Consider the following 11,322-nt stretch of genomic DNA (forward strand, 5'->3'; position numbering starts at 1 on the left):
CGGTGGCTGGGTGCAAACCCCACGGTGGCTGGGTGCAAACCCCCAGTGGCTGGGTGCAAACCCCACAGCGGCTGGGTGCAAACCCCACAACGGCTGGGTGCAAACCCCCAGTGGCTGGGTGCAAACCCCAGAGTGGCTGGGTGCAAACCCCACAACGGCTGGGTGCAAACCCCACGGTGGCTGGGTGCAAACCCCACGGTGGCTGGGTGCAAACCCCCAATGGCTGGGTGCAAACCCCAGAGTGGCTGGGTGCAAACCCCACAGCAGCTGGGTGCAAACCCCACGGCGGCTGGGTGCAAACTCCACGGTGGCTGGGTGCAAACCCCCAGTGGCTGGGTGCAAACCCCCAATGGCTGGGTGCAAACCCCACAGCGGCTGGGTGCAAACCCCACAACAGCTGGGTGCAAACCCCCAACAGCTGGGTGCAAACCCCACAGCGGCTGGGTGCAAACCCCACCAAGCCGAACGCAAGGAAGTGTTTCCCAGTGGTGCCAGCTCGGTGCCCCTGTCCTGCTTGCTGCCCTGTGCCCCCCCCCAGTGGGAGGCGGGTGAGGGCTTGGTGCAGGGTGCCCTACGCTGGGGACTTGGTCCTGCAAAGTCCCTGGAGAGTGCTGAAAGGATCTGGGAAGCACTGGGAGAACTGTGAGAGACGGAGGCGACCAGCAGGTATGGAGGGGTGGCTCGGGTACGGGAGAGAGGAGCGGCAGAGAAAGGGGACCCTTAGGTCCCTTGGTGGGGGGGGTGGCAGGAGGGGGGTCAGCACAAGAGCTGAAGGAGGGAGAAGGGAGACGAGGGGACAGGAAAACTAGAAATGGGAACCCATTAGAGGAGGTGGTTTTCTCTAAACCGAAATGCCTCAAGATGCTCCTCTAACGGGACGGTTCTGGGCAGTGCCCACCCCGTGTCCAGGGTCTCGGGCCACATTTCTCTTAGCTGCCCAGAGCACAGGGCAGTGGCGAGAGCCCGGCACGTGCATGCAAGGAGAGCACGCGGCGTTGCTGTGGAGGCTCGCCCACCGCCCCTGCCTCCAGCCCCTCACTTCCCAGCAGGATGGAAAAGAGCAGGGAAAAGGGGGTGCACTCACCACAGGGATGCAGTTGCCCATGATGTCTGTGTGCCAGGATCAGCCCGCGCGCCTTCTGCGTTTCGGCGCTGTGCGCGACGGTGCACGCTCAGCAACACACGCTCCCCAGCGGGTGCTTTGCACCCCGGCGCATGCTCAGCCCCGCGCGCTCTCCGACGGTAGCTTTGCGCCGACGGTGCACGCTCAGCCGCGCGCGCTTGCCGTCGGACGCTGTGCGCGACGGTGCACGCTCTGCACGCGCTTGCTCCCTCTCCGCGGGGCTGCAGCAGGCTCTCTCCGTCTCTCGCTCCGAGGGGAGGTGCATGACTGTGCTAACGAGCTGGCTTTTTAATAACGTGCCTTTTGCCCTGGCAATCCCCCTTTGCCACAGAGTGAAGGAAACGGGTGGGCCAGCATTGCCRGTAAAGCCGAGGAGCCAGCGTGACTGAATTTCTTGGGCAGGAAGCAATCATTTCTTGGCAGAACACCCCAAATTCATTAGGAATTTTATTTACAGGTAGCCACGCAGACGCTCAAATTCCTGGCCCTGACAGCCACGTGCAGAGGCCTGACGTGCTCATCACCGGGATGTTGGAGGATCCAGTGACAAGCAAGCCCTCCTGCAGGGTGCAGGGACTGCTCTGTCCCCCCGACGTGGCGCTGCTGTAAGGGGGGTGTTGCAAAAGGTGGCCGGAATATTGGGGTTGTGGAGCACGGAGCAGCTTCCCTGGGCTCAGGGCAGGGCTTTGCGGGGAGCACAAGGTTCCGGGCACTGGCAGCCCCGTCGGCGTCAACACCGGGGAGGAAGCAGTGACGGCGGGAGCGGGACAGGCTGGTGCCTCCCTGTGCYGGGAAGGAAACAGCGGAGCAGCTCAGGCATGAGGTGCTTTCCAGCTCYGGGAGCACAAACCGTTGTTCCACTGTGGAAAAACTCAGCGCTTCCTCGGGACACCTCTCCCGGCTCAGCCCCGGAGCAGGATCCTGCGGCCGCCCTGGGGCACCGGACGCAGCCCCAGAGCCGGCTCTGTGCCAGGCTCATCCCTGCAGAGGTGCTGGCCTGGAGCCAGCGGCCGGCTGGGACTTTCCCGAGAAGCCGAGGCCGTGCGTGCCGGCAATGCTCGGCGGATCCCTGTCTGAACGCAGAGGCAGCAAAACTGAATTTTAAACAGCTGCTCAGCTGCAAATCAGAGYCTCTGACAGCCCCGCTGCTGCTGCGAATGTGGTGTTAAAGTACGGCTGCAAATATCGCAACGCTGTCTCCTTCCCCGGAGACTCCCTTCGCRTTCATGAACGGATCTGGAGATGGATGCTCCCCTTGGATGCAAACGCTGGGAGCGAGCTAGCGAGGGCACAGGGCGCATCGGTGTTTCCTTGCCTCCCGGGCGCAGCGTGCGGCAGAGCCGATGCTGCCTGCCTGGTCCCGCATTGCCCCGTGTCACCCGGTGTTGCCCCATCCCACGTGTGTCTCCGCTCCCTCCAGCCTCTCTGGCATGGGGAACGGCTCTGGGGGTCGCTCTGGAAGCGCTTGATAGCTGCAAGGCAGAGAATCGAATTATTTAGCGTCTCTGTTCTTTAATAAACCAAATTACCTATTTTTTGATTAAGAGAGCCCACTAAATAATTCACTGCTTTGCATTTCTCTGTTTGACTGACTGTTACGGTGAATTACCCAAAGAACAAGCAAACCTGCTTGTCAGGGGCTAAATTATTAATTCTCACTTATATTTTTTCAGTGTTTTTATTATGTGCAATAAAAGAGCCGCTAAAGAGAGAGCTGGCCAAACAACGTCCGTAGCTGAAACACCTCCTTGGCTGCGCACCTCTCCAAGGGGATTTTTTGGGGGGTTGCAACAATGCTCAGCGCTGGGATGGGATCCTGCCTGGCCTTCCTGGGGACTTGGGGCACATTGCACTGTGGCAGCAGCAGGGCTGGGGACACCAAAGGCCACATTGCACCGTGGCAGCAGCAGGGCTGGGGACACCAAAGGCCCTAAACCTTCTCTTGTCCAGGCTCGTGTCCATGCTGGGGGGGCTGTGGCAGTGGGGCTGTAGAGGTGGGTCCCCACCGAGCCACTTGGGGCACCCAGGAGGGGTCTTTCTGGGACTGAGCAAGGGGCAGAAATGCAGAGCCAAGTTTCGGACCCTGCTGGAGCTGAGGGCTCTGAAAATAAGCCAGCCACGGGGATGGGGATGGGGGGGCCGGAGCTGTGGGGCCAGGGAAGTGACCAAGTCCTGTGGGTCTCTGTGGGGTGCAGACATGGCCCTTTGCACCTCCAGGCACCCCGTAAAAGCCCCACAAGCAAAAGTGCTGCCCTGGGCCAGGCTGGGGGGCTGGGGGCAAGAGGGGCTGGGGGTCTAGGCACGAGGGGAACTGCCATTTGGGGGACTGAGAGAGCTGGGGGTCCAGGCTTGGGGTCCAGGCTGGGGACCCCAAGGGGCTGGAGGGGCCAGGGCTGAGGAGGGCTGGGGGGCCAGAATGAGGGGCTGTGGGGGGTCCAGGATGGAGGTCTGGGATAAGGGTCTGTGGCTCAGGATTGAGGGGGCCTGGGAGGTCCAAGTTGGAGGTCTGGGATGAGGGGCTGGAGGGTCAGGACTGAGGGGGCCTGGGAGGCCCAAGTTGGAGGTCTGGGATGAGGGTCTGTGAGTCAGAGCTGCATGGGCCTGGGAGGTCCAAGTTGGAGGTCTGGGATAAAGGTCTGTGGGTCAGGACTGAGAGGGCCTGGGAGGTCTGGGCTGGATGGGTCTTGGCTGAGGGGGGCTGGGGGTCCAGTTTTGGGGTCTGGGATGAGGGTCTGTGGGTCAGGATTGAGGGGGCCTGGGAGGTCCAAGTTGGGGGTCTGGGATGAGGGGCTGTGGATCAGAGCTGAGGGGGCCTGGGAGGTCCAATCTGGGGGTCCAGGACGAGGATCTGTGGGTCAGGGCTGTGGGGGCCTGGGATGAGGGGTTGGGGGTCCAGGCTGGAGGGCTGAGGGGGTCTGGGGGTTGGGGGTCTGGGAACTGCAATGTCCATGAGCCCGAGTAGGGCATTTGGGCTTGCCCTGTTTTAGGGGACGGGAAGCGTGCAGGGGCGGCAGCGAAACCGCGGTGCAGCTGAACCAAGGCAGCAAAGCCTTTGTGCCCTGCGATGGCAACGCAGCCTGGGGAGGGGGCCAAAGCCATGCTGGGACCCCCGTGCAGCACCCTGGCTGCCCTGAGCCGAGGACCGTCGCGCTGGGTGCACCGCACGCCGCTGCGCTGGGGCTGTGTCCCGCTCCCGGCCCTTGTCGAGCTGATTCATGTTTTGGGCTGGGTTTGGACATGGCAGATCACGCGCTAGCTCTGGGCTGCGTTGGCTGCTGTGCCCAGATATACGGCATCCTTGAATTTCCCCAGGATCGAAGGAAAGCTGTCCTGCCTGCTGGGGCGGCCCCCTCGCACTGTGCACTCGTGGGAGGCTGCTCACGCTCTGGGCAGGCTTTCAGGCTGGAGCGGAAGCATGTTGCCTGCTAAAAAAAATCATAATCCAGCCGCGAGCCGGTGCCCTTCGGGAGAATCTGCATTAACCTGAAGACGGATGGTCCCTGCAATGCTGTGTGACTTCCCATCACTCATCGGACGGCGCTTCGCATCCCCGGAGCGGCCAGGGACGAGCCCTCACCCGCATAATCAAACAGAAAGGAGAGTCTAGCGAAGGGCTGCAGAGGAGCGGTGGCTCTCAGCGATGCCGTTGCATCTACCGCTGGCCATAAAAACAGCAGAGGGTGGTCAAGGCCGTGCTCGGGGGATGCTCAGGGACTCTGGGGGGAGGCAATGCCGCACCTCGAGGGACGCTGTGATCAAGCTGGTGGGTGGCAGGGGCGCTGCGGAGGTGCCCAGGCTGGTGGGCATCGCTCTGGGTGCCAGGTATGACTCAGGGCCCGTGGGTTTGCAAGGGTTCACAGCTCTGCGTTGGAGCGGTGCTGTGCTCGCCRCTGCATGATCCTGGTGCTGCTGAGCGTTGGGAGGGTTGGGGAGCTCCTGCACGCCAGGGCCCAAGGAGCATCCAGAGCCAGCCACAAGACCTGTGCCCCAGCTCAGGCTTTTAACTCGGTGTTACTGCTCCGTTTCTCTAGGCCTTACCAACACCTGCGCTGAGGGTAACATATTTTACTCTTTTTATAGCCCAGCTGTCACYGCGTTGCGCTGGGGCTGGGAGAAGCAGTAGAAAATAAAAATCACCTCTTCATCTAGGGAAAGGACGTGCTATGTAAATGGAGCACTGCATATTCATCACRATACCAAGTGCTCTGGTGCAAATTTGCACACCAGCCATTTCGGGCTCCTGGGGAGGTAGGTGCCAGGAGAGCTGCCCCCCTCTACGGGCTGCGTGATGAGCTGAGCTGCRTCCATCCACAGGACATGTGTTGAGATGAACTGTCCCTCCGTCGGTTGTATGTTGAGATGAGCTGTGTCCCGCCATGGGCTATTTGATGGGCTCAGCTGTGTCCCTCTACAGGCTGTGAGATGCGCTGAACCGTGTTGCTCCGTGGGCTGTGAGTTGGGCTGAGATGTGTTCATCCATGGGATGTGTCCCTCCACGGGCTGAGCTGTGTCCCTCCTGGACTGTGTCTTGGGGTGAGCCATATCCATCCACAGGCTGACCTCTGCCTCCCCCTTCTTCTTCTGCCCTGGTGCCCCCATTCCCTGCAGAGCTCCCTGCCTCCCCCTCCCCCTGCACCCCATGGCTTTCCCTGGCACTGCCGGAGGGCATGGCAATGGCATGCCATAGCCTGGAGGAGTCCGGATGGGTGCTGCCATCTGGTCACAGCCATTTACAGGGCCCAGGCCAGGTGGGCACAGCGCAGCCATCCCCAGGATGCCCACTCATGGGGTGGCATGGCCCCACTGTGCACGTGCCAGCACGCTGATGAGTACGGCAGGGCAAGACAGTTGGAGAGAGCTGCTGATGAAGAGCAAAGGGTGCCGCGTGAACACGCAGAGAGGCTGCCAGGTTGTGGGTGAAACCCTGTGGGTGCATGTGATGGGCAGACAAAGCCTTGCTATGTGTGAGAGACCCGGCGTGGGGGAGCGCTGGAGAGGAGAATGTGCGTGAGCGTGGCCTGAGGAGGACAGGGGCTAGCGCCCCGGTGTGCATGCGTGCAAGAGGGAGCTGGAGGCAGCAGGCAGCACTGCAGCGGGGGCAGAAAGGCACGCAGCTCCACAGCAGTGTCCCAAGGGCCGAGCCCTGCGAGCGTAACACGTGCACGGAGAAGCAGAGAAGAGCAGGCAGATAACGTGTGTAATCCAGATATATTTATAGGATTATTTTCCGAGATTAGCACAGGATATTAGAAAGGTTATAAAGTAACATTGACGTTCGTTGTCTCCCTTTATGTACATACAAGAACACAGCACAACAACACAGACCGTCCTCTGCCCTGCCCCGCTGCCCACCCCTTGGTGTGTTCAGAGCTCAGTACAAATATGGCTTTCGTGGTCTATTGAGAGTTCAGTGCTGGCCGGGAAGCATCCAGAGCGCCTGAGGGTTGCCAGCTGCCGATGCCCTGTCCCCAGTGGGGTGTCCTGTGGCACTGCATGTGGCCCTGAGGGATGCTGCTGTTCGTGCTGCCCAGGGCCTGGTGCTGGGCTSACCCACTGCTCCCCTCGGTGCTGGAGACCGCCCTGCCTCCCCTCCTGACCCCAGCCCCAGCCCACTCCTCCTCTTTGGGGGTTGCTGGTCCATCCCTGGCTGAAGAGCAGCTTTCCCAGCTGATTTCTGGCCCATTGCCATGTCTGTGCCCAGAGGAGATGCCCCCATGTCCCCATGTCAGTGAGCTTGGCCACAGCAGGGCCCCCGAGCCCTCACCAGAATGGAGACGATGTGAYCAGAGCATGGAGCATCATCCTGCAAAGCAACAGCCCCGACCCAGGGCCTGGGCACGCAAGGAGCAGAGATGAATGGGGACAGATCCAGAAAAGGGGTGCTCAGGCTGGTAGAGGGCTAAGCAGGAATTAAAATGCTTGGCCACRTTTTGTGGCCGTCGCTTTGCCGGAGAACTTGGTCTCACCCGGAGTAAGGGGTCCTCAGTGCTCTTTTGCACGTCCACACAGCTGTCAAGGAAGCCTGAGCTGCAGCCAAGAGGCCCCCCCCAGGGAGGATGCTCTCCAGGACCGGCCTTGGGCACACTGACCACATGGGCTCAGCCCAGTGAGGGTAGACCTGGTGGCAGATGGTAGACACTGGGCTGAAGCTCTCCTGGAGACCCACCAGCCTGGCAGCAGGAGYCCTTTGGTCCAGAAGTGGCACCTAGGTTTGACAAGGCAACTTGTGCCCTGAACCGTACTACCAATGCAGTGACACTGCCTGGCTCTACTGGGTGCTGACAGTGGTGGGCATGAGCTCAGTCCTGGGTGTCCCCTCTCCATTGTAACAGTGCATCCCCTCATGTCACCACACTAGTGACACCGTGTCCCATCACCTCCTCATGCTGCTGATGCAGTGCACACCTTCACCTCCTCACACCAGTGACATGTCCCCTCACCTCTCCATACCCGCAACATGGTGTACCCCATCACCAGCCACACTAGTGACATGATGTATCCCATCACTCCCTGCACTGGTGATAAGGTGTATCCTATCTCCTCCCCACACCTGTGACACGGTGTATCCCACCACTCCTAACAGCAGTGACATGGTTTATCCCATCACGCCCCACACTTGGTGCAGTATACCCATCATCTCCCCACCCTACTGACAWGTTTCCCATTGCTTCCCCATCACACAGACATGGTGTAGCCCATCCCCTATCACACTAGTGACATGGCGTATCTCATCACCTCCCTACACTAGTCACGTGGTGTATCCGCTCATCTCCCACACTAGTGACATGGTATATCCCTATCACCTCCCCACATTTCTGACACAGGGTTTCCATTGAAGCTCATAAGATGATGTCTCCCTGTCACTTCTCATCCTCACGGCATGGCACAGCCCATCACCCCATCACAACCATGTGACATGGCAGCCCATCAGCCCCTTACCCCGAGACACAGTGTACAATGTGCTTGGCACATGGTGTCTGCCATCACCTCTCATGCTTTTATGCAGTGTATCACATTCGCCCTCACACCCACGGCACAGTGTAGCCCATGACACTTCACAGTCGTTAAATGGCAGGTCCAGTCATAGCCTCCCCCTCATGGCACAATGGATCCCATCAGCCCTCACATGTGCTACACAGCATATCATGTCATCCCTCCCACATGGGACATGGTGTAGCTGATCATCCCAACATCCTGCATCACAATCCTGGGGTATCCCATTGCTCCTTATCCTAGTACTCTGCTGTGTCCCATCGCCCCACAGACTTAAACAACATGATTATTCTTAAACAAACATCATTATTCCGTTATTTTGTAACATGGTGGATCCCATCACTGCTTCATACACAACATTTTTATTCTACCTCCTACGCTGTTAAGGTATATCCCATCATCTCTCACACTTGTGACATGGTGTACCTAACTCACCTTTACAYGCATGACTCAGTGTATCCCAGAATTGCTCACACTCGCAACATGGTGTATCCCAGCACACAAAACACTCAACACAGGGCGTATCCCACCAGCATCCAAAACACTCAATACAGGGTGTCTCCCATCATCTCCCCCATGCACAACATGGCYGCAACACAGTCATGGTATGGTGTAGCTCATCACTTCTCACACTCACAACAGTGTATCCCATCACTGCCTTATACTGGTGACACAGTGAATCCCACTGTCCCTCAGATGCACAACGCAGTGCATCCCATCACCCCAACACACAACACTGTGTAACCCACCATGCCCCCCACTCACAACCTTGTTTACCTGTTTATTCTTCACACTCATGACATGATGTATTCATCATCCCCAAATACTCAATGCATGGTGTATCCCACCATCTCGCAGGCTCACAAAATGCTGCAACCCACAACACCTCACTCTTGTGACATGATATAGTCATGGTCTCATACATGCAACATGGTTTATCCACAACACTCACGTGTTTCTTCTGATCACCCCTTCCACTAGCAGCATGATGTACCATCATTTGTGACACAGTGTCGACCATCAGCCCTCATGCACCATGACGTATCCCATCACTGCCTCACAGTCTTGAGATGGTGTCTCCATCACCACCTCATACTCATGACATGGGGTATCCATCACTCCTCACACCTGTGACCTTACGTATCTGTCACCCCTCATACTCATAACATGGATGTCTCTACTATGGTTACACCCATGACACAGATTATCCATCAYTCCCTTGCATCTACAAAAGCCCTTTGGTTCTTGCTTGCACACACAGTCTCCGTGTTGTGTGCCTCCTCTCACCACTTTTAGATGTCTGCAATGTCTGCAGTCATGGCTCAACCTTTCATTGAGCCTTTGCAGCCAGGGGACGGTAACAGGCCCACTTGGGGTGAGACTTGGCCCGTACTTAGCTGATGTCTGGAGGAGGCAGTGGCTCCAGCCAGAACATGCTGCCCATGCCGGGTCCTCCCCGCTCCATGGGAAATGTTTGTATTGAGCACCACTGAAGAAGGTGGGAGGTTTCCTGTGCTGTTTCCTGTGACTTCTACTATGACATGGGATTTGCATGAAGGCCAAATCCTGATTTCTCTGACCAGGTGAAAAAGGTAGCCAAGGTTTGTTTCCGGTGCTCGGAAACACTGATGATGTCTATGCTGGAGCTCGAGCAAACACGGAAGCCAGTTTCCCAGGTGCGCTACRGCTGTCAGTGTCTGGGGGATGGTCTAGGGAAGGGTATACTTTGCATCCAGCGAGGAGAGAGCAGCCAGCTGGACTCTTGGCTCAGGCACCCAAGACAGCAGCAGCGACAACCACCTGCACCAACCCTTGAAGCAGCTCTGGGGTGGCAGTGCTGGAGCTAGGCAGCTGAAAAGTCCGTGTGCTGCTTGGCTGTGCCTGCGRCACACTGCCTCTAATGGGGCACAATCTCACTTTCTAACCCTAAATACCTGAGTCCTTTTTTTTCAGGAAGATGTAACCAGTTAACCCCTCTCCCTTGCAGACCCCCAGCGGGGGGTGGTTTTTGCAATGATCTACACCATGTAGACTTATAATGAGATTAAATTGTATTTGAAAACACGTCCTTACATTTTTATTTTAAGGAATTACGTCTATTCAGTAGTGGATGTTAAAGAGCTTCAGAGTAGCATCAGATCACACATTCATACATGCTCAGGTGTGCAGTGAAATAGTTAACAGCATCGACATTTGCAGTGTTATCTCTCGCAGCAACRTTAGCATCCCTTGAAATGAGCTCAGATCTACTGTCTTGGATTCTCTGCAGACCCAGGCAGATCTACATGGGTTGTATGCTGACTGTACAAGCAAGATCCTTCCTGCATGAGTAACTCTTCAAAAAATGAGAATAAAAAGGAGCACAGCTGCGAGATGGCTCTGCCCGTCCTCCTCTCCTGGCTTGTCCCCCTGCATTTTGGGACACTGCACTCAGGAAGGGCTATGTCAAGGCCAATGTTCTCCTCCAAACAGATGTAAAGGGAGGAACAAAATGGGGAAAACCACAGGTTTTCTTCACCATGTGTGATAAAAACTTTACACATTTCTTTCTCAAGGTGCATAATATCCTGTTGCCTGTGTGCTCCTGACAGACAATTTAGCTGTGGTGAATCCAGTCACAGCTCTGCATGTGAGACAGATGCTACCACATCATTCATTCATACCCCCCAAAACTGTAGCTGTGCCAAATTCCTTCCTCACATCTGCTTGGCCCCAGGGCACCCTGCATCCAAGTGCTGCTTTTGGCTTGCCAGCACCAGCCCTGTGCTTTGCAGCCCCATTACCCTCCTTCTAGCACATCGCACTCTGGGAAGGCTTCCTGGGGCCTTTTTCTCTGTGCCATGTGCAGGGATCTGTGCCTGCTCTCAGGGTCTAGACAGGAGGGACATTACCAACCCCTGGCAGGTGGCATAAGCATCTTGTACCTCATGGCAGAGGAAATAGGCTCTTCCTTTACCTCTCAGGTGCAGTTACCCACACCACTGCAAGCTTTGCCTCCTTCCAGAAGGGCTCTTCTTCCCCAAACACCCCAAAATCAAAGGGGTGCACAGCCGAAGGGCAGCTCCTGCAAACCCCTCATGTCAGGCCAAGCAATGATGGGCAGCTGGGCATGTGGGAAAACCTCATCCCAAGTGTCAGAGGCATGGCCTGGCACTCCAGGGTGGCATGGGGTATCCTGCAGGCAGCTGGAGCACACAACCCCGTGC

The 11,322-nt window shown here is 57.4% G+C and overlaps 1 protein-coding gene across 1 annotated transcript in view; it reads right to left on the bottom strand.

The window, feature by feature from the left end:
• ACKR1 (atypical chemokine receptor 1 (Duffy blood group)) overlaps positions 1-1,334 on the bottom strand; it is a 4,248-nt gene extending 2,914 nt beyond the window's left edge. Inside the window, exon 1 of the mRNA XM_026079090.1 lies at positions 1,085-1,334. Within this exon, the coding sequence (XP_025934875.1) occupies positions 1,085-1,105 (21 nt within the window). The 5' untranslated portion in view covers positions 1,106-1,334. The remainder of the gene's footprint in view (positions 1-1,084) is intronic.
• Between the last annotated feature and the right edge of the window lie 9,988 nt (positions 1,335-11,322).

This window comes from Apteryx rowi, unplaced genomic scaffold (assembly GCF_003343035.1).
Source record: "Apteryx rowi isolate R43461 unplaced genomic scaffold, aptRow1 scaffold_492, whole genome shotgun sequence".
Taxonomy (NCBI): Eukaryota; Metazoa; Chordata; class Aves; order Apterygiformes; family Apterygidae; genus Apteryx; species Apteryx rowi.